This window comes from Rhinolophus sinicus, chromosome 9 (genome assembly GCF_057876585.1).
Source record: "Rhinolophus sinicus isolate RSI-liver-muscle chromosome 9, RSI-T2T, whole genome shotgun sequence".
NCBI classification, from domain to species: Eukaryota; Metazoa; Chordata; class Mammalia; order Chiroptera; family Rhinolophidae; genus Rhinolophus; species Rhinolophus sinicus.
This window is the reverse complement of record NC_142509.1, coordinates 18582333-18604672: the sequence shown is the minus strand read 5'-3', so window position 1 is coordinate 18604672 and position 22340 is coordinate 18582333. Positions and strand designations below refer to the sequence as shown.

Below are 22340 nucleotides of genomic sequence, written 5' to 3'. Positions count from 1 at the left end.
AGCTTAATGTCCACCAACTGGGCACTAGTTAAGTAAATTGTTTTGTTTTCATTTTTTAACTTAAATTGTAGTAAAATATACAAATACATAACATTTACCATCTTAACCATTGTTAAGTGTACAATTCAGTACCATTAACATAGTCACACTGTTGAGCAATCATCGCCACCATCCATCTCCAGAACTTTTTCATCTTGCAAAACTGAAACTCTGTACCCATTAAATAGTAACTCCCCATTCCCCCTTCCCCAGCCTCTGGCAACCACCATTCTACTTTCTGTCTCTGTGAATTTGACTGCTCTAGGGACCTAAAACAAGTAGAATCATAAAATATTTGTCCTTTTGTGACTGGCTTGTTTCACTAAACATTGTGTCCTCAAGGTTTATCCACATTGTAGCATGTGTCAGAATTTCCTTCCTTTTAAAAGCTGAGTAATATTCCATTGTATAGATACATCACATTTGTTTATCCATTCAATCACCGATGGACACTTGGGTGGCGTCCATCTTTTGGCTATTGTAAATAATGCTATGAACGTTGCTGTGTCTGTTTGAATGTTTAAAAACCTTGTGCGCACAGTATTTATTTTCAACTAATGAAAAATGTAAGGTCATCTTTGTGCTTCTCGGTTTCTGGTTATACTTAGAGGGAACAACTGTTACAACAAATAGACTCCAAAATGTACTATGGCTTAATCACGAGAGTTTATTTATTGTTCTTGTAGCAGTACTGCATAGGTAAACAGGTCAGGGGACCCTCCCATATTCTGGGGACTCAGGTTGGCACAGCTTCCAAAATCATCCTTGCATCAGCCCAAGCAGGGGAAAGAGCTTGGAGGGGTGTCTGAGGGACGGATTATTGGCCAGGCCTGGAAATGCCCCACCCCCTTCTGCTCATATTGCACAGGTTAGACATCAGTCACACAACTACAACTGCAAGGGAAGCTGGGAAATGTAGTCCAGTGCACCACCCAGAAGAGGAATCTGGGCAGTGTGGGCTGCTGAACAGCTGTAGGCACCTATTCTCCCACTTCCCTAATGTTTTTTATCCTTTGAAATTCAGCTGGAGCTGGACTTCTCCAGGAAGCACCCTTAACTCCCACACCCATGATGCACTGCACTGACCACCCCCTCTTTCCTGGGCAGCATCAGGCCATGAGCCCCGCGAAAATGCGTGGCTCAGGGTAGGCACTCAGCCATCCTGGGACTTGCAGAAGGAAACAGCCTGGCCAAGGAGGGTCCCACTCTCATTGTGCTTTATAGGCCCTTCATCTCTGTGTCAGTGCTCTCCACTGCGTTCAGCCAATGGGAGGCCCTAGTGGGAGGCTGGAGGCAGGAGAAGAGATGCTTCCCCCACACAGGCCCGTAGGGGAGTCTGTGGCTGGACTGCAGTCTCTGGCTCCCACTAGGGCTCCATGGGCTTGCATGGTTCCTGCTGTGTGGGACATGGGTCTGGCTCAGTGGCACCACCTTCCTTTGTCCCTCAGCCCAGGGGTGCCGCTGGGATCCTGCAGCTGCTTCACAATCTCCCATCTGACTTCCCAGCTCTCCTATCACCTGTGTTTCCAAGTCCCTGGATCACCATCCTCCAAACCCAGCCTGGTACAGGGGTAGGGAATTGGCCACTGGGTTTTGATGCCATGATTCCTTGGGGCTGCACTGGGGTGACCACCACTCTGAGGTCCCTTTCCTTTGATGTCTCTAGGGAGTTTGTGCTGGGCTCTGAGAACTTCCACCCGCTCACAGGCCCAATAGAACCTCTGACTCCTTAGGGGCCCATAGGAAAACGCTGTCAGGTGTTGGGACTTCCCAGCCTGGCCTGCCCCTGGCACTGGGAAGGCCTGTGGCAAGGGCCACAGACAGTGCACCATTTCTCCTCCCGGGGAGGGACAATGGCAGTTCTATGGCCCCTCCAAGAGGGACAAGGGTGGGGGTAGGGGAGGCCACACTTTCCTCTGAGGATGAAGCCTAAATGCCATGGCCTGATGGGAAAAGAACCTTGGTGGCCACCCCCTTACCGCTATTCCTCAGACCCAACTGTACTCCTTTCCTCTGAATCTTTTCTCAGGCTGTTCCTCTCCGTGGAATGCCTCTCTGACCAATCACAACTCTGAGAATGCCACTGGTCCTCTGAAGCCTGTTATGGGAGCTGTGAAACTGCCCTTGCTCTCCTGAACTCTTGCGTGTCTGCTCCCATATGTCCAGGCTTCTTTGACCACAAAACTGACCTTTCACTCACAGACAACTGCCCAGCTGGGCCTGACTCAGCACAGGGGTGCACTGAGGGTTCAGGTCAGTGAGAGGCCAGCCCTGCCTTACCTCATCTGCAGAGAGGAAAGTACCTGCCCAGTAGCTAAGGGGCTGACCCTGAGCTGGAAGCCCACAGAGGTAGGGAATCGGAGTTCTTGGGTCTGGAAGGGCAGGAAGCACCAATCCCTCCCTCCCTTTAGTCTTCTGGGCACCATCCCTGGGAGATTTCCAATTCCTCAGTCTCAGTTCTGTTCCTTCAAATGTGCCCATGTACTCACCTACTCCCAGAAACCCTGTAGACAGGACCTGCCTCTACCACTCAGCACCCCAGCTCTGCCAGGGACCCTCCATCAAAGGCAAGGCTGAGGGGGTGGGGAGGCCTGGGCTCCGACTCAGTGGTCAGTGCCAGCTGAACGACCTAGGGTGACCTCTGCACCCTCTCTATGACTTGAGTTCCTGAGACTGGGGGATGACTCGAAGCCCTCTAGGCTGAGAGGAGATGCAGAGGTGGGCCTGCGTGAAGCTTGGCTGAGGTTGACCACAAGCCTGCTGGCCCAGCTGCAGAGCTGGGGCTGACTGCCCTTCTCATGGCCTTGGGTCCTGGTGCAGCCTCTACCTTTGCTCACTGGTCTTACCCTCTGCTGCCCCCACGTGGTCACTCTTGGTGCCGCAGGCCATAGCGTAGAGGGCCTTCACTTATCCATCACCTCCCACCCAGAGCTCTTCATTCTGCGGGCACAGTACCATCCTGTCCCCACCCTTCCGGCTGAGCTGTCTGCTTGGTCCAGAGGGCATTAACCTGTAACCCCGCCCTCCCCAGTGCCTTCTCCGCCTGATATCTACAAAGCAAATGACTCCACCCTTCCCGCCTAGACTCTCCCATGGTATTCAGCTCCCTTGTCACAAACTTTGGGTCTCATTTGTCCTCAAGCCAGCTCCTAGCCTGTATTTCCACACCAGCTGCCTGGCCCTGGAAGAGGGGCATGGGCTCAGGCGGGCAGAGGTGTCTTGAGGCCTGTGCCCCATACCTACCTTCTGGACGCTCGTGTGTGGAGGACCCAGGGACTCAGAGCATGGGCCGCAGCCAGAGGACTTGGGCCTGCTGCTACCAGTGTCTGGCTTCACAGAGGTGCAGGGGAGGAGGCCTCCACTGGGGGAGGGCAGGCTGGCTCCGTCCCATCTCCTGGGCACCCAGCGTGGTACCCCATGGTGCACCACACCCTTCCTCCCCACCACACGGAGCGGTCACTGTTCTCAATCCCACTTTTCAGATGGAAAGACAGAGGCTGGCAAGGGAACTGTCTCAAGCGACCTGGCAGTGGATGAAGGACTCTGACTCAGGTCACTCTGGACCCCAAAGGGTAACTGGAACCCTAGAGCTGAGGCACACACAACACGAGCTCCAGGACACCAGGGAGTGGGCACCACAGGCTTGTTTTCTCCTCATCAGGCAGGGAGGGTGTTTGAAGTGACATTCCAGATGAGTTAAAACAACCTCTGGAGTTCAGAGGGTGGCTCTCAGCTTTAGGGTACTGGGGCCTCTCCACGTCCTGGGCTGGGCCTACCTGCAGTCTTAGCTGGGCCCAGGGTCCAGGAATCAAGGTGCTAGGTGTGGAGCTCTGGTATTGGGGCACCAGCTGTCAGTACAGCAGGGATCAGGGGCACGGGCTTTGGACACAGGATCTGAGGTACTGGCAATTGAGTATTAGGTGCTGGAGTACTGGGGCTCGGGAGATAGGTGTTAGAATTCAAGGGTATGGAGTCTCAAGTCTGGGTAATTAGAGATGCGAGTATTTGGGGAACAGGGCCTCGGGAACTGCATAGTTAGCGCTCGGGGTCCAGGTCTGAGGTGACAGAGCAGAGCACCGGGCCTCAGGTCCACAGGCATGAAAGGCTCAGGTTTCAGGTGTCCAGCTCCCAGGTACCAGGGATTTGGGGATTGAAGTTCTGGGCTGCATGCTCCGGGGAGTGCAGAGCTTTGCCCTGGGAGGCTGGTCTTCGGTCCTAGGGTGGCCTGGTGCTCTTGTGTCGCTCACCAAGACCATTCCCCTCAGGGCGAAGTCCAGGTGGCCCTGCAAACAAGACCAGGTGTAGAACAGGCACGGTAGTCTCACAGGCACCCCAGGGGGAGCTGAAGAGGGGAGCTGAAGAGGGGCACAGACCGGGGTCCTGCTGGCAGGATGCTGGGTCCGGGTGGATGGGGTCTCACATGTTGCTCTTCCTCCGGTGCAACAGCACGTAGAGGAGCGTGACCACGGCGACCAAGGCCAGGCCTCCGAAAATGATGCTCAACAGCACAGCATGGCTCCGTCCTGGAGAGTGAGTGGGTGGGAGAGGTGACAGTGACCCTGGGCTGGGGCAGGGCAGGGGGTGGGGGTGCCCCCCCGGGCGGGCAGGTGCAGCGTACGGGAGGGGCAAGTGTGTGTGTGGGGGCCAGGCAAGGCTGGGCTGCAGGCTGCCCAAGGCAGGGGGACTGGGCATCCTCACCTGGCTGGCAGGTCGGGGTAGGGCTGGACCAGGTGCCATCAGCCAGGCAGGTGCTGACCTCTGCCCCGGCCAGACTGTAGCCATTTTCACAGTGGAAGTAGATCTCGGAGCCCTTCAGGTACTTGGTGCCCTCCTTGTGCCCATTGAGGGGCGGGGCCAGCCAGCCGCAGGACACCACTGGGGCAGAGATGGGTGCAGAAGCCAACCCTAAGCCACTGGCCGCCTCCTTCAGCCACTGGTTTGGTTGGGGCTGCGTCCCAGTGTAAGGTGCCCACCCCCTCACCTATGCCACCCTGCAGCCCTCACCTGGCTGCAGACTCTGCTTGCGGTACTGGTGCGACTCGTGGGCCAGCCGTGTGGCGTTGCCCACGCTCAGGCTCCCAGTTGCCACCACATCGAAGCTGCAGAAATGGTTGTCCCCACACAATTTGGCCACTTCAGCCTCCTGGTTGGGGTTGAGGGTGATCTCCTCGGGGAAGAGGGGCTGGAAGGTGGGGTCATGCTTCGGCCCATATAGGAATTTGTTGACCAGGAACCGGGAGTCATAGGTGAGCAGGGAGGAGGCGTTCTCCACAGCCCCTGGGGAGACATGCAGCAGGCTTTGTTGGTGGCTGAGGGTCTGGGGTTCCCCCCCCCCACCTCCACTGACCCTGCCGCTGGCATGTCTCTCCTCCAGCATGGGCCTCACAGTTACTCACAGTCAGCCCCAAACTGGTACAGCTCTCGGGAACTTGCAGTGGGGGGCAGGACCCGCCCGCTGCGCAAAGTGAAGTCGTCTGTGGCGTTGTCATTGAGTGTCCCGAGGAGGCCTTGAGTGTGGGTAAGGAACTTCTCGGGCAGCAGGACGGTCAAGCTCAGGAAGGAACCCTGGACACTGACCTCCAGGCCTGCCCCCGATGACAACATGATAGATACGCTGTCCCTGGCAGACACCGACAGGAACATGCCTGGGCACAGGGGGAGCTGGGGTCAGAGTCGCCTCCTGTGGCACCGCATGGTGACTCCATAGCCCCAGGGTGGGTGGGCTGATGCCCCTGGGCTTCAGGGGAAGGGTTGGGCATCCCTAGGACAAAAGCTGCCTGTGACAGTCCACCACTCCGGACCCATACCTGTGAAGGGAACTCCCATGCTGATCGGAGGTGCCCAGGCCCTGAAGAGACCCCCTCATGCAAAGGCCACGTGTGGGGGTTTCCTGTTGGCCATGGCTCCCTGACTGGGAGGCAGCAACAGTGCTCACCTCTGCCCTGTCTGGGGTCCCTTCATCCTCAGTGCCCTTCTCAGATCTCACCCAACCCAGCTGGGAGTCAGTTCATTCATTCAATCCCTGAGGCAGCACTACTGAGGGAAGGGGGATGCACAGGGAGCTGCTGCTCCTTAATCCTCAGGCCAGCTTCCTCGAGACATTGTACCTCCCGACTACTCTGGGTTGCAGTGAGAAACTCATCCAGCCATCCCGGTATCTCGGAACACTGACTGGGGTGTGTTTCGGGGCTCCATGGGTGTGAAGGCTCGAGATCAGACCAGGTCCCCCAAACTGGACTTCACTACCTGGGGCCTGGAACTATGTCTGTCCACAGATAGCCATGGGCCTGACCCCATGTCCACTGTGCCGGGCTCCTCTAGAGTGAAGTACAGGGGAGAGGGGCTGCCTGTCGCCCTGCAGCAAGCCCCAAGAGGCCTCCGTCTCTACATCTGTGTCCTGGATACAACCTCTGCCTCCTGTCAGGGTCAGTGAGGGTGTGGACGCCCAGGTGGAAAGGAAGGGAGTGAGGGCAACCCACCAACCTTGCCCACCCGTCTCACTCACCATTCAGGTCCATCCACTTTTGCTCGGTGAAGCTGAGCACCTGCTGGTTCAGCAGCACTTGCAGGGCCCCTGTGCCCTCGGCGAGCCGGACCTCCACCACGTCTGAGTTGCCCTCCTGGACGGCCAGAGCGGTCAGCCCTGTGCCTCGGTCCTGCGTGCCTGGGGTGGTGGGTGCAGAATGGGGTCCACTGAGCTCCAGCATCCCACCCGGATGACCCTGAGCTTCCCTGAGCCCTCAGGGCCCTGGCCTCACCGTCGGGCCTTGTCCTGGGCTGGGCCCGCGCCTGCACCCTCAGGTTGGTCAGCACTGCCTCCAGCAGCACGTACTCGCCATACCCATTGAATGTGAAGTTGGCGCCATCGAAGGTGACAAAGTGCGGGTCCCCGAAAGCAGAGGCTGGGGAGAATGGAGGATTAGGCGGGCCTCCCTGGCCTGGCCCTGCCCTGGGCCCCGCCCTGGCTGGCACCCACCCAGGCGCGGAGGCCGGTAGCTGCGGCAATCGCTGGAGGGCCGTCGGAGCATGTAGCGGGAGCACTCGGGTGCCCAGAGGCAGCAGTGGTAGAAGCTGATGACGTCGTACAGCCAGTGGGAGAGGCCGGGCACGCGGGGCGGTGCGCGGAAGGGGGGTGCACCCCAATCATGGCCACGGTCCGGGGTACTGCCGCTGATCGAGTCGGATGTCAGGAGCTGCGTGCCCGCCTTGGTGTAGCAGCACTGCTGGCCTGAGGCATACCGGGGGCTGGGGGCACGGACAGGTCAGGCCCACTGTCAGGGATCCTGCCCCAGGCCCCACTCCTGTGCCCCAACCACCATCTGGGGGCTCACCTGGCTTGCACAGAACGCACACAGTGCACGGCCTCTGGGTGGTAGGTGCACACGCTGCCATGCTCAATGTCACAGCCGTAGTCGGTCTGTAAAGCAGCAGGTTGCTGTCACCAGCCCCACGGTCGAGATCTGCCGTCCCCATCCCATCCCTCACAGGGGCCCTCAGACCCTAGCGCCACATCCCAGGGGCTTCTATCTGCCTCCCCTGGTGCTGCTCTGGGTGGGCGAGGCCACAGCCATGTCCATGGCGGGGGCAGCGGCCCCCCTTCCCCCCTTGCCCATTCCTGGGCCTTGACCTGGGTGGGGACTCACATGGAAGCGTCCAGAGTCAGCCCGGGCCTGGTCCAGGGTGCAGGGGCAGTCAGGCACTTCTTCCAGGAAGTTGGGCAACGTGTCCTCCAGCCTCTCCCAGTTCAGACACTGATCGCGGGCCCAGGCCACAGGGTCTGCTTGGAAGTCACTGCCCAGATGCCAGGCCAGGGCGTGCTCATTGCTCCAGAGCGCGTGCACATCCCTGTGGGGACACATGCACACTAAGGGCCCCCTCCCTGCCCCTGCCCCTGGCTTCCCTGTCAGGCATGGAGGGCAGCAGGCAGTCGGCCCCCCACCCATAGTCTGCATGACCCTTACTTCTGTCCTGGGTAGTGGTTGCTGCCGATGATTCGAAGCGCGCCCACTTCCCATCTCTGATAGTTCTGAGGAGCGGGTTTGGGGGTGAAGGTAAAGAAGCCGGTGTTGGGAACGTTCGTGGCCAGGGGATACAGGTATGACCACTTTGCTGTCCAATCCTCTGAGTATGGCTTCCCTAAGGGAGAGTAGGCCCTGGTCAGCCCTGAGGCCTGTCTGAGGACCCCCAGGGCAGCGGAGGGGTGGGCACCAGTCTTTGGTGCTCCAAGCAGCCTGATGGATGGACAGAGTATGGACACATGAGCCCCAGAGGAGGGCCTACCCTGCCGTTCGCACAAGGACCCTGGCTCGAGTGACTGCCACCTCCCTGCCAACCCCCCATCCTTGTCCACAGTCATTGTCCTTGCTCGAGGCCAGGCCCAGGGTCATGCCAGCCATCCAGAGACTGAGAGAAGAGGGGTGGAGCAAGCTTTTTCTGTTTCCAGGACCAGCCTTGCACCCAGGGTTCCAGCATCCATTCACACCTCCTCCCTGAGGGGCCTTCGCCTCCCTGCGCTCTTCCCCTCCACCTTTCATGCCTCCCCCCAACCTCACCAGTTCCAGTTCCCCTTCCTTGTCTGCACTTTCCTCACCCCAATCCCTACCTGGGATCCCCCCTCCATGGGATTTCCCCCACCTGTAATTCCCTTCCATCTCTGCAAGCCCAAGCTCCTGAAATGACCAGGCCCTGCAGAGTGCCTCACCTGTCTCCTCGTAGCCCCACAGCTCGATGGAGACAGAGCGTGTGGACAGAGCCGTGGTGTTCCAGGTCAGGGAGAGGTTACCCCTGGCGTCAGTGGTGCCATAATATTGCCAGCGGGTCTCATTCACTAGGTGGCTCTTCTCCATCTCCGACACTTTGCTGGGGTGCACTGGGCAGGGGAAGGTGAGGTGAAGGAAGGCCTGGGACCCCATGGGTCCAGTGACGGAGGCCCTGGGCTCTGAGAGCTGGGGGCGTCTCCCAAGGACAAAGCATGCCTGTTGTGTTGGAACCATGGTGTCCCCCAGACCCTTATGTTGTAGAAAGGAGAGAGGCCAGGAGAGGCGGGGCCCTGCCCAACATTGCCCAGGCCTCTGGCCTCCACCTGGCTCCTCCACTCCCCTGGCCTGCACCAGCTGAGCAGGCAGTCACTGGCCCACCTTGATGGGGGTCCCCTAAAGCCCCGACTCCCTCTGGGTTGAGACTCCTATCTGGATGCCAGGGGGTGTGGAAAGGAGGTATGGGAACCCTCGCCCCTGTGGTAGGGCTGGCCTCTGAAGGGACTGGTTCAGCCAGAGTGACAGGCCCCAGTGGGCGGGCCAGGTGTGCATAGATTAGCACTGGGGAAAGTCCCCATGCGGGTGCCAGGGCCTGTGGAGGGTGGGGCCTGGTGCCCATCGCCTAGCCCAGCAATGTGGGGCTCACCGGCCAGCCAGGTGCCAGAGCGCGGGAAGGATTGGCCATTGTCCATAGAGAGCGTGAAGGGAATGCGGCCCGTTTCGTAAAGCAAGGGTGACACACAGTGCACACGTCCAAAGTTGTCCACGTGGCCAAGGGTCTGGACACTCTCCTTAAACCTGTGGGGGGCAGAGGTAGCAGGAGGGTGGGCTGATCGTCTCCAAGGCCTGGGCCCTTGACCTCCCTAGGGAACCTGTGCAGAAAGCTGTCCCTGTCTTCGGTCCTTGGGGCTCCACCCAGCCAGCCAAGGCTGAGCCCCCAGCATGAGGCCCCGTGGCTCCCCACCTGCAGATGACGTTGGTCTGGATGTTCCACGTGAGGTGCTGCACCACGAAGTCCTTGCCGCCCATCATGGAGCCTGAATAGGGTGTGATCTCCAGGCAGAACTCCCGCAAGTCCTTGCAGCAGGTGCCCAGACCAAAGCAGGTGGGGTGGCAGGAGCACAGTCCACCCCGGTCCCCACAGCGTTGGGAGCAGCTCTCTTGAGCACCTGGAGGAGAGAGCCCTGAGCACATACACCGGGCCCGTGTCTATTTTCCCGGAGCCCGTTAGAGAGAAGCACGCCCAGGAGAATGCAGTGGGGATTGTAATGACCTTGGGCCTTTCTTCCCATGGACACCGTGGAAACCCACAGACACTGTGGGGTGGGTATTTCCTAGTATAGATCACCTAGCAGTTTGCCTGAATGACTGGCTAGAAGGAGGGGAATAAAGGGAAATGCCTCCAGATATACAACTTTGTAGGGTCAGGAGGAGTCCCCAGAACACGACTGAGCCTCAGCCACCAAGTTCTATAGCTGATGGCATGCTCAACATGAGCCCTCAACATGGGCTGGGGACCTGTCTCCACTCCCTGAAGGGTCTGTGGACTGGCAGCCTAGAAGAGCACCCACTTGGCTCCTTGATATGGGGTCTGGAGATGAGGTTACTATGAGTCCCATTGGAGGCTGCATGCGGACAGGTGTCTGGGCTGAGCTGGCCCATCTCATTTCACTCTGCAAAGGCAGTGATGACTCATTGATTGCGGGACCCAAAGGGAGCCCCACCCTCTGGGAAGGAGAAGGGAGCGCCCCTCCTCTAAGGGAAGAAGAAGGACGTTTCCAGCAGAAGGCCCCGCAGGGCCAGGAAGGGGGACTGGTCTGGTGGGAGGCTGTGGAATCAGGGCCTAGCCTTTTACTCCAGCTGTGGGGACCCGCAGCAGGGCCATGTTTTCAGGGGATTTGTCCCTCAAGCTAGCATGGCTAGGTGAGTTGGAAGGTGGAGACTGGAGTGGGACGCAGGCACTGAGGCTGAGCTCACACATCCCACCTGGCCTTTCCCTGACACCCCACAAAGGGGGCCAGTCAAGGGCCAGGACTGGGCCTGAGCCACCCTGGTGTCCCTACCTCACCTAGCTCAGGGCCTGGCACTCAAGAGCATCAATAAATATTTATGCTCTTGGTGCCGTAAGGAGGTGGGGCAGGGGCTGAGTGATGCCAGTAAGTGAGTTAAGTGGCAGGAGGGTGGTGGCATTTCCCTGCGATGGAACATTGGGGCCAGGTGGGGGGCTGGGAGGCCTGTGACTTCTGGCCCAGCCTAGTAGGGGGGGCCAGGGTCCTGGCTCTGAAGTGTGGTTCTTCCATTAGACTTCTGAGGTTCATCTCCACCCTGACAAAGTCCAGCATCCTGCCTCTGGCTGAGCACGGGGCTGGTGGGACTGGGGGGCTCCTCCACGGGAAGCACACCATCCACGGGGGTTCAGAGTACAAGCCAAGGGCTCTTTTGAGCCCGCCAACCCCCTGGCCACCTCCCTCCCAGGCAGCCACCGCCTCTCAGCTCTCAGAAGATTTAGGGTGGGCACCGCCCAGACCTTCCTAGCCCCACTGGGTTGCCCCTCAATCCTGGACGCCATCCCCCCACCCCGTTTCTTCCTATTGCCCCCAGTACAGCCACAAATGACCCAACAGATGGTCAGAGACTGAGCCCAGAGGGGCTTCTGCCCTGGGCCTGGTTGCAACAGACAAACAGGGGACAGAAGGGCAGGGTGGGGGCATACCTGCTGCAGGCCAGGGGCCTGGGCCGGGGCCTGTCGCCAGCAGCAGCAGCAGGGCGCAAGGCAGGAGGGACAGCTTCATGGTGTGGCCTGTTTCTGCAGCTGACAGTGCAGCAGTGGCTGGGAGCCTGCCACCAGCTCACTCCCAGAGCCTGGCCCCGCCCTTCCAGCGCTCAGCACCAATGTACCGCCCAACCCCGCCCTGCCCGGTCCCCTCTCAAAGTCCACAGGTGCCTATGTGGGCAAGCAGGGCCTAACCTGCCCCGTTAGCACATTCCTGGCCAGCTAGCATGGGACACCGAGGAGGGTGCCTGAGTCTCCAGCTGCCGGACCTCTGGTATTAGAGGAGCCGGATGTCCCGAGGTTGTAGCTGGATCTCAACCCCAATCCTGCCCTGGGTGGCCAGGGCGGGGCTTCCGAAGGGGAGGGCCCTTTGGGGAGGATAAGGCGGGACTTGCAACTTGAATCCCAGGATTCCAGCCTCTGGGATCCTCTGCCAAAGATGTCACCTCTCTAGTCGTTTCTCTATCCTCTGCCAAAGATGTTGTATCTCTAGTCCTGTTTCTCTGTAGGGACGTGTGTGGGCAATGAAGTAGGGCCCCCTGGGGGTTGGGCAAGAGCTGTCAGGTTAGATACAGCTCCACTAGGATCTCCTTTGGAGGGAGGTGGTAAAAAGTGAGGGAAGGGCCTAGGGTGGGGCGCTGAGACCAGAGCCCAGAGTTCTGAGGAGAAGCGGCCCAGCCCCACCCAACCCCTGCTGTAGTCACTCTGGAGTTTGCATAATCTCTTCTGTGTTCTCTTCCCCTCTCTTTGTGTAGGTGAGGAAACTGAGGCCCAGATAAGATGGGTGTGGCCAAGGTCACAGGGAGAGGCAGTCCTAAGCTCCTGGAAGCTTCTGGGAGCCTCTGAAGCCAAGGTGGGTAGGGAGGGTCCAGGCCTGGGACTCACTTAGGTGCCGAGACAAGCAGATGGTCCTTCCCCCAGTGGCAGCTTCTCAAGGTGTCCAAAGGGGACACATCCCTCAAACTTGCAGGGAGCTGAAGCTGGTGGGAGACCTGAGCTTAGGCCACCAGGCTGTGACCTGCCTCAGCTCCTAGGGTCCGGCCAGCCTATTCCCTGGGCACCCCCCCTCTCTCATGGCGGATGCACCTGTAGTTGCTACGGAGAGGTGGCACCTTCAGGTGTCAGGGAAGCCAGCTGGCAGAGTTAGAAACACAACTCCCAGCCTGGTTGCTGGGTACTTGGGACACCTCTGTAGGCAGTGCGGGTGGGCACTGAAGCCTGGAGCTGAAAGCAGCCCAGACCCCTGGCTTGGGAGCTGGTGCTGGGACTCACCCCAGGCCCAGGCTGAGGGTGCTTCCTCGGGCACAGGTTAGGAAAGAAAGACGGTAGGAATGCTCCCCGGTGGTCTGAGGTGTCCTGCAGCCAGGCCGGGCCCCAGGACACTGCTAGGTTGTTCACAGGAAGAGGGAGTATGGAGCTGGAGGAAGGAAGGCTGCCACTTCATGTTTCCAGCCTGGGCACTCTGGCTGTATGTACTCGTATTCAGAGAGAAGGATGAAAGAGTTTGAGAAACTGGGAGTGTGGTGTGGGGGCCTCCACACCCTGGTCCCTGCAGGGGTGGAGGTGGGGGGGGTGTCAGCTGCGTAACTGCTGTCTGTGCCCCTCGGCCCCAGGCAGCCTTGCGAAGGGCCTGAATCACAGCAGGGTCAGGGAGGATCCATTTAAGGCTGCTGTGCCTCTGGGTCCCTGCAGTGGCTCTACCAGGCCTGGGCTGGGGACCCTGGCAATGACCAATCTCTTAGGCCTTTCTTCTTGGGTGGGGAGCACCAGCGTCCAGCCCATGAGGAGCACAAAGTGTCAAAGAGGGTCCCCATCTCCATCCTAAACAGTCTTTCAGGGGAGGCCCTGGGGGCAGAGCCAGCCAAGAGCTGTGGGGGTGGCGACTAGGCCCCTAGTGGGGGTTGACAGTACGGAGAAGGGCAAGTTGGGGACTTTCAAACCTGTGCTTCCTCAAAATACATGGGCAAAATACATGGGTGGGTGGGGGTTTTGGGGTGGTGGGGCAGGACCAGCTTCACAGGCTGGCTTACTGCTCTGCTGTCACCTTTAAAAAACTTAATTTTTGAACAAGGGGCACCACCCCACCTTTGTATCTTGCACTGAGCCCAACTTGTGTGGCTGGTCCTGTCAGGGCAAGTGCTGGGAGGTAAATGCTCTTCCCTCTCCCTTCCTGACCCAGACCCTGTCCCTCAGGATCCCCCTAGAGGCCCCATCACATTGGGGCACAAGCCAGCTCCCCAGCACACTCTGGACCCTGCCTGCCCCCTGCAGCCTCCCCTCATCCCACTCCAGAGGGACTCACCCTCCTACCTTCAGGGGACACTCCTGACACCCCTTCCAGGTCTGGCTCTAGTCTTACCCAGATGGATCTGCCCTGTTTGGCTCCCCAGCCTGTGCTCACCTCTTCCCAGCTGAGCACCCTAACCTGCTCCCTGGGATACCTGAGGGCCGGACCCTGATCTATGGGGGGAGGGGCCCAGAAACGCTGGACAGCAATCGGCTGAGGGAGGTCCTGGGGGTGAACAAAGAGGCAAAGAGAACTGTTCCATCTTTATTAGAAAAGAAACCAAAAAAGAGAGTGGGGTGAGCCCGACCGTAAATGACCCCTCCACTGTGATACAGGCAGAGCCTGGCTGATCCGGGCATTGAGGACGTGGCCCCCTGGGCGGGGCTCGGGCACATTTACAAAGTCACCATTTCATAGAAAAGGATGCCGGCCTGTGCAAACTGTGACCCATCCGTCCATCTTCACCTGGCTAAATTTGGCCTCCTCTGGACCCCACGCAGTGGGGACAGACCCCACGTAGGCGGGCAGGGAGGACGCCATGTAGGGGGGAGGCTGGGCAGCTGGGGGGGGCTGGGGGCTCTGGCCCTTCAGATGTCCATATAGTCATCGTCCTCATCTGTGTCACTCTCCAGCGAGGACTCCTGGCTTGATGTCTCCAGGACCTCCAGAGCCGGCTGGCACAGGCTCTCCTTCCTCACGTTGGCAGCGGACTGGGCAGACAGGATGGCTGACTGCACAGACCAGGCAGGGCAGTGGTCAGGGCGGCCTGGCCCAGCCCCAGGCCCCCTGTAGCCCACGTTCCCACCTATGCCCCCCACCCGTGTCCCCCACCCAGCACCCTCAGTCACCTTCAGCTTCTGCTTGGTCTCCTCCGAAATGCTGCCTTTGGGCGAGAGCAGGGTTGGGGTGGGTGGCGTGACGGTGATCTCAGGGGGGAACTTGGTGGCAGCTGAGGGGATGACCAGCTTTGGCATGTTGGGCAGGAGGCGAGACTTGGCCCGGCTGGGCTCTGCCTTGCTTGGGTGGCCCTCGGGTGCCTGGGTACTTTCACTGCTGGGCACCGTGGAGCTGGCAACTGTGGAGTGAGTGGGATCACCACCTCTGAACCCTGCTCACAGACTCCTGGGCCCACCTGCGCCTCCCCAACGCGGGCCTGTTTCCCCTCTGGAAGACAGGCACCAGAATGCTTCCTCCAACTACATCAGATGGTGGGTGCATTCTCGGCCTTTCTGCCTGTGCTGGCTGGCAGAATCCAGGCCTCTCGCCTCTCTGCCACACTGACTGCTGGGTGCTGGCTCTAGGCTGTGGGGTGCAGGGACTGAGACCGCCCCACTCCCAGCAGAGTGTACTCTGGTCAGCAGGGCTGGGTATGCAGGCAAGGCCCCTCGAGACTTCCAGGGATTTCGAAGGCCCTCCAGGCGTCGTGCATGCCTTAACTCTCACGTCCCTGGGACTAGCCTAGCAGACCCTCAGGGTGTCTACTTTCCCCTCATGCTCCAGGGCAGGCATGGGGCTTCCTGTGCCTGGAGCTGGGAGGAAGTGGTTCTGGCCAGGCAGCCTCTGGGGAGCTGCACGAGCCTGGCCAGTCTCCACATTCCTCCACGGCCCCATGGCTTTAAAAGCAGCGGGGCTTCCTCAGCCCAGGCCTGGCCCCTGGGGCTGCTGCCAGGCCCTGCAGCCCTGAGTGGGGTCTCTAAGAGGCTCCAGCCCCGAGGAGTCCCCAAAGGCCCTGCCTGGGTCGGGTGGCTGGTGGGAACTGGTTCCAACTTGGAAATAAACAAACGCCTATCTGGCCCAGCCCACTGGCCACCCCTCTGCCTGCCCTAGACTCCTCGCACCAGGTGCCTTCCCCTCCCCTGGCCCCATTTGGGTATGGGCACCCCTCCAGCTCCCTCGATAAGCATCCTGGGCCTGGGCTCTGCCTGCCCTTGCTATTCCCCTCTGTGGAGCTGGGAGTGGAGTGAGGGGCTCTCAGGGGCGCCTCTCTCACCCCTTTCTCTGCACCCCAGCCCACCAGGCTCTTCAGCCAGGGCTTGCCCTAGCTGGACCTCACCTGTGGGCCTTCTCTGGGCCCCAACCTGCCAGCCTCTTCCACCCTTCCAGGGGAGGGAGGCACCTCTGCTGGGAAGCCCACCCTGGCTGTTGGCCATGGGGGCCACTGTTGGGGTGCTCCCGAGGCCTTACCCTGGCTGCAGGCAGGCTCCATGCCTGTGTGTGGGGTGGCCTCTGCTGGCCAGCAGTGCGGCTCTGCTGGGAGGCCCTCAGGAGCTGTCTTCACCTGCTCACTGCACTGAGGCTCCTGAGGCAGGTAGCTGGAGCCCTCTGCCCCTCCTGCCAGCTCTTCTCCCTCTGTGGGGACACAGCGTGGCTGTGGGTTATATCTTGACCCCCCCAAGGAACACAGCCCCTCCCTCCCATGTCCTGGGCTACCTGGCAGGGAACCTGAGCTGAGGTGGCTGTCTACCCCTCCTGAGTCACCCATGGACCAGAAGGGGCTCCTCTGGAACAATTGCATGGGTGGGGCCAGGCTGGTACTTGGCGGAAAACCACTCACCCCACCGCCCCTGTTCCCAGTGCACATTGGTAGGGTCAGCTCCCCACCTGGCCTGTTGTGGACCTGACACAGTGGGGGCGACACCAAGACTGCATGCTTCCGCCCTCCCCCCAGCTTACAGGAGTGGCAATCAGAAACAGTCAATCAAAAACACAGGACCCAAAACCAAGCAACCCAGCTAAGACCAAAGTGGATGGAGTGGTATGCTGGCACCATGCCTTCCCGCCAGGCCACATCTTCCCTGGTACAAGGCAGGCGCTGGGAATTGGCCTCAGTCGTGCCAAGGCCTAGATGGGCCCAAGCGACGAAGACTGCACCATGGCCACCAGCCAGGCCATTAGTCAGCAGCAGTCTGCTCACTCCCAGGCCCCAGGCCCTGCCTCCACCCTCCCCTCAGCTCCCAGCGGTGTCCAGGCTTCTTCACAGCCCAGTTCCTTATGCTGCTCTCCTCTTTCTTCTTATTCGGGCCCCGCATCTCCCGCCACATGGGCCACCGCCCCTCTCCCCTTCCACTCCCCCACTTTGCCCATCAAGTTCTTTCTGCCAGGAGCACTCCCCTCTTCTTGGACAGGCAGGAATGACAGCTCCTGGGACTGGGACACAGACAGGCCGCGGCTTCCTGCCTGTTAGCTTCCAGGTCCTCCAGGACAGCGCCTTCCCCTTCCCTGGCTGCCTGAGCCACGAGCACGCCCTCCCTTCCTCAGGCCTCACTGCCTGGCAATCACGGTCACAGACTCTGTCTCCACACACAGTGGGTCCAGCCGCATACACAACGGTAGGCAGGGCTGAGCACCCTGGAAGGCTCCTCCTGCTGCCCTCCTAGACCCAAGGAGCAGAAGGAGCAGCCGAAATCCTGTGTCACTGTGTAGGACTCAAGCCACTGTGGCCAGGAACGCACCCACAAGGCAGGCCTGCTGGGTGGCTGGTCCAGGCCCTCCGTAGGTAGCAATGCCTGCCTGCCTGGATCCAACTCTCCTTATGCAACTGCTCTCCGCAGGGCCTGGCTGACTGGCCTGGAGGGGCTGCTCAGGTGGGATGGCGTGGGGGGGGGGGCAGGAATCTACAGGACAGGATGCGATGAAGTGGGGCCTGATATACCTGGACAGGTCCTGTGGCTGGTGGAGGCTGCCCTCAGTGGGGACAGGTATCAGGCTGACTCCCTCCCACCCCAGGGGACTGTCCACCTTTCCTAGGCCCTTCCTTCTTGGTGGGTGGCCAGGAAGAGGGACACTTGGGACAGGGCTCCCCAGGCCAGGCAACCCTCCCCCTCCCCGAGGCCACTGTGAGGACTACAGGTGGGCCTGAGGAGGAGGGGACCTGCCTGGGGCCTCGGCCTTCAGAGAAGGGCTGTCTGGGGCTCCCCTGAATCCCCCCTCCCCCCCCCCCAGGTTTCTGTCTGTGGGAAGCAGGTGACTAGGCTGGAATCCTGAGCATCCAGGCCACTCTCCTTGCCCTCCTGGGCAGATTCACAGCCTGGGTGCTGGGGCCCCAAGGCCCGTGTCCTAGGAGACCCCCAGCCCTGGCTCAGACTCTCTCTGGCTTCCTGATTGCTATGAGGCCAACACTGCAGCCCCTGAAGCCCACTTGGTGGGCGGCATCCTGCATGTGTGGCTGGGACCCTGCTCAAGCCCTCACCCAGGCTGGTCCCGAGGGCTGCAGCGCCCTCTCTACTCTTCCTCCCTGTTCCACTGTCCCAACCCTTAACTGCCTCAGTGAGAAGGACCCTCACTCACTCGTGGGCCCGGGCACTGTTCTAGCAGCTGGAGAGTCAGCAGGAACACAGGTCCTGCCCTGTGGTGGACAGACACCCAACAAACAGGTAAGCGAGTTCATGCCCTTGGCACAGAGGTGGGGGCAGCAACAAGCAGAGCCAGGGAGACACATAATCAGGAGCCTCCCCAGAGGCCCATGAGCAAACCTGAGCTCCCCCAGGGGACGCCTCTGTACGTGTGGCCCACGGCCCTCGTCAGCGTGGCCTGGGTGGGTGGGTGATGCCTTCCCTAGTGACCAGGGAACTTGAGAGCACGCGCGCCTGTCTCAGGCCCTGGCAGGCAAGAAGTCGAGAACGGACACTGCCAGACGCCTTCCCTCTGGCTGGAGGTGGAAGGCCTGTGTGAGGGACACCCCCCACCCTGGAGCTAGTGGCTGTCAAGGTCTCCCCTGCAGCTGCCCTCCGCACTCACACTGTGGGGCCTGTGTCCTGGGAGAATGTCCTTAAGCCTGCTCTCCCGGGTGGCTCACAACCTGTGTTGCTGTCCCCCAGCTGTAGCTCCAGGCCCCACCCTCCCTGTCCACCCGAACCTATACCTGATTCTGGGCTGCCTGTTGGTCACCAGGAGTGGCAGATGCGGCCACACTACCAGGCCAGCCCATCACATCTGGGGATCCAGGACCCTGCTAGGTGGCTCCTTCCGGGTGCCTTCCCTATTCTGGAGGCTGTGGGAGATGGGCTCTAGGGAGACATGCCTGAAGCAGCCTGGCAGTGACACCACCCCAGAAAGCTCCAGGAACCCCAATATGGCCAGCCAAATGCCATCTACCTGTGGCAGCCTTAAAAGACCGGCAGGTCACACCACAAGGCAGGTGCAGATGTGTGGGGTGGGGTGGGGTGGGGGTGGTGCTGGTGGGGAGGCCGGGGGCGGGCATGTGAGTGCCTGGCCCATCCCAAGCTGCCCCACTGCCAGGCCCGGGCAGCACATATTCTCAGGCCGTCCGCCACGTCCAATGTCATGCAAGAGTTCCATCTAGCGAAAGGACATTTAATTTAGTTTTGGGGAAGAAAATAGAAAAGGATCAACTCTCTAGGCTGAAGAATATATACACCAGGAAACACACACTCGTTCACAGATCTAACAGAGGAAAAAAGTGCAAAATACAGTTTTGGGCTTGCTTGGGGACGGGACTGGGTGAGCAGGAGAGAAGAGGCAGCTACTAGGCAGGCTCAAGACTGGCCCTGATGACACTGGTGTCCAGGACCCAAGGAATCCCCCCACCTTGTGTCACACTGCGTGTAGCCAACACCAGGGATGGTCAGTCACTTCCGACATTAGGTTATAAAGGACACGGATGCTTCCTTCGAGCTCTGTCTGTATCTCTGTCTGTCTCTCTCGGATCCCGGGTCCTGGGGGAAGCCAGCAGCCATGACTCAGGGACACATGAGCTTATGGACAGGCCCACAGTGGAGGAACTGAGGCCTCCAGCCAATAGCCAGCGAAGACCAGAAGCCTGCTCACAATTTAAGTGAACTCAGATGATCAGCTGACAGCTTGACCCCTCCAAATTCCTGATCCTTAGAGCCTATAGGATCACAGGGGCAAGAGTCAGGGGAGGGCAAGACAGAGGTGGAGAAACAATGGAAGAACAGGAGCTGGGCCTTTGTGAAAGTGACTCACTTCCCCGGGCAGCAGACACCACTGCTGTCCTTTGAAACCACTACCACCACCACAACCTACAACGCGGCTATGCGCACCATCTGCCAAGCACTATTCTGAATCCTGTAATGCTATCACCTCCATCTTATACACTGTGTGCTGGAAACTGAGCTACAGCGAGTGAAACAGGGAGGAACAGGGACAGCCAAGGTCACCTGGTGGTGGAACCACCACTTACAGCTCTTCCACTCCTCTTTGTCCTGTAGACTTCAGAGGCTCCTCTCAGAACAAATGGCTACAGGAGCTGACCCAAGGGGAAGTGACGCTTCGTTTCACAGGGCCACAGCTAGCACAATTGTAATTGATTGGATAGCGGGTCCTTACACTTCCACGATCCTCAAAGCAAACTGGAGATGGCATCAGGTGAAAACATCAGTATGTGATGCTTGAGACGTAGGAAAGAGCGAAGAGAGGGAGGATGCCAGCCTCTGCCTCCATACGGGCAGTGCTCCTAGGTCATGGCTGGCCGGAGCTTTCAGGTCTGGCTCCTGCCGGGCACTCCTGCCAGGGTGGCTGTCCCATTCTTCAGGAAATGACACAGCCCAGGTTGCAGGGCTGAGAGCAGCAGTCCCAGATGTGGCCCTCGACATGGGACTGCAATTGGGAGGACAGGTCAGCCTTTAGGGACAACCTGGGTGTGTGGGCAGAGGGGTGCCTGGCTGGGGGCCAGCACAAGGCCTCAGCAAGGGTGCAGGTCAGGTCCACGCCGCAGGGGGAGAGGCAGGGGGAAGGCCGCTCAGGACGCCTTGCCCACTTCCCTCTTGCCCACTGGCCTTTGAGGCACTGCCTCAGTGACCCCTCCTTAGAAAGCTTCAGGTCTGTCTGCGCCCCACCCTGGTCTGCCAGCTGCCCCTGCCCTTAGCTGCCATTCCTAGCTGCATCCTGGGTTTAGAAGGAACAAGGACTCCCTCCCTCCTGCTAATGGACCTGCCTTGCCTTGTCCCTTTTCCTGCATAAGCCCACTAATCCACCCTGCCCCTGTCCTGGCTGGCTGCCACCTGTCCTGTCCACTGGGGTGTGGGCATCCGACCAGGTCTGCCCCTCAATCAGCAGGCGCCCTGAGCCCACTCATAGGCCTGTGGGGTCACCTGTGTATTCAGGGTCAGACCTTTCCTGCTCCCCCACCATCTCCTTCTATTTCATCTCTTTATCCTAAGACTTTGTGGGAGGAGCAAACAAAGGCCAATGCCATCAATGTTGGTGCTCCCTCCCTCCCTCCTCACCGCACCTGTGTGAGGGGGGGCATTGTCACCAACCCCCTTTTACTGATTGGGGGACGGAGGCACCAGACGGTTAACTTAAGAAAGTGGTGGGTGTAAGATGTGGCCACCGGGGCAAGTGGCTGATGAGTAGGCCAGCAGGCCCTGCCCCGCCCCCACCCCCAGCTCCTGGGATGTGCTCCTCAGGGATCAGCAGGATGGGGGTGCCCTGCCTCCCCACCCCCTCATTCTCCAGGTGAGGCACAGGACTTGCTGCCAGCGGCTGGCAGGAGCGTCGGCCCAGCTCGGGCCCAGCCAGGCCTCACCCCCCAGAGGCACAGGATAGGACTCACCTGGGCCCAGAGAGGCCATGCTAGGGGTGGCCTCAGGCCCGTGTGGCTGGGGGAGCCCAGGGTCCTTGGCTGGGTCTGAGGTGGAGACTGACGCCGAGGGAGGGCAGGTGATGAGAGCTGTGGTGGCAGCTGGTGCAGGGCGAGGCTTGGTGTGGGCGTCACTGGGCCGCTGGAGAGTGTCTGCTGGCACAGGCTCAGGGGCTGTAGGGGCCACAGCTGCAGGGAAGAAGTTCTCTCGGCTGTCCTTGGGGTGCTTTGGGGTGGTGGGTGTGTCCCCTGCGGCCTGTGAGGACAAAGGGAGATGAGAAAGACTGGCTGGGCAGCCCTGAGCCCACACTGTCCCACGGGATAGCTGTCTAGGCTGGGGGCCACCAACAGCCCTCACTCACGGCGCCATGCTCTGGGCCCCCACTGCTGCCAGAGAGGTGCACAGGCAACCCTGAAGACACTGCTCATGCTAGGACACTGCTGGGGTCCAGAATTCTCCTCTGGGAGGATGTCCAGGCCGTGCTGCTGGCCACGCAGCAGAGGCCTCAGGCTGGCCAGAACCTCCAGCCGGTTTCACCCTCCCATCCTGGGTGCCAGCCTGGGAGGAGTGTGTTGGTCACAACTCAGGGCAGGGGGTCATAGTGCCCAATGTAGGGGCTGCAGTAACGAAGGTCAGTCTTCAAGGGCGACCTCCCAAGGGCCACTAGTGGGAGGGTTGAGGGAGCTAGAGTGATACGGCCAGAGTCAGCTCCCTGGGCTCAAGACTGTAGCCCCAAAGCTGACCCCAGCCCGGCAAAGCAGGCTCTCTGCCTGCAGCCTGGCCTTGGCAGCCCCAGCAGCATCCCCCACCACAGTCCTTCAGTTTTCTACGCCTTTGGGGCCTCCTCGTGTTGGTATACACAGTTCCTTCCCTCTGCCACTAGGCCCTTTCTACTCTGCACTCAAAGCCACCGTCCTGGG

At 60.0% G+C, this 22340-nt stretch overlaps 2 protein-coding genes across 6 annotated transcripts in view; both read right to left on the bottom strand.

Annotated features, from left to right (window-relative positions):
- Positions 1-3663: 3663 nt before the first annotated feature.
- On the bottom strand, positions 3664-11708 carry SUSD2 (sushi domain containing 2). The gene is made up of 15 exons (XM_019710329.3): positions 11509-11708; positions 9760-9964; positions 9442-9593; positions 8741-8908; positions 8001-8175; positions 7683-7884; positions 7371-7456; positions 7016-7284; positions 6798-6941; positions 6545-6703; positions 5436-5684; positions 5044-5316; positions 4738-4914; positions 4413-4562; positions 3664-4322 (listed from the first exon to the last, which is right to left on the bottom strand). The coding sequence occupies exons 1-14, from the start codon at positions 11585-11587 to the stop codon at positions 4456-4458; spliced, it is 2445 nt and encodes an 814-aa protein (XP_019565888.3). The 5' UTR covers positions 11588-11708; the 3' UTR covers positions 3664-4322; positions 4413-4455.
- Positions 11709-14106: 2398 nt separating this feature from the next.
- CABIN1 (calcineurin binding protein 1) overlaps positions 14107-22340 on the bottom strand; it is a 146181-nt gene continuing 137947 nt past the window's right edge. For 3 of the 5 annotated variants that reach the window (XM_074321575.2, XM_019710328.3, XM_074321576.2), the window contains exons 34-37: positions 21393-21675; positions 16040-16204; positions 14704-14930; positions 14107-14586 (exon numbers count right to left, since the gene is read on the bottom strand). In XM_074321575.2, the coding sequence (XP_074177676.2) occupies positions 14443-14586; positions 14704-14930; positions 16040-16204; positions 21393-21675 (819 nt within the window). In that variant the 3' untranslated portion in view covers positions 14107-14442. Of the gene's footprint in view, positions 14587-14703; positions 14931-16039; positions 16205-20175; positions 20435-21392; positions 21676-22340 lie in introns of those variants that run through there. The other 2 variants (XM_074321577.2, XM_074321578.2) reach the window with 2 other exon arrangements.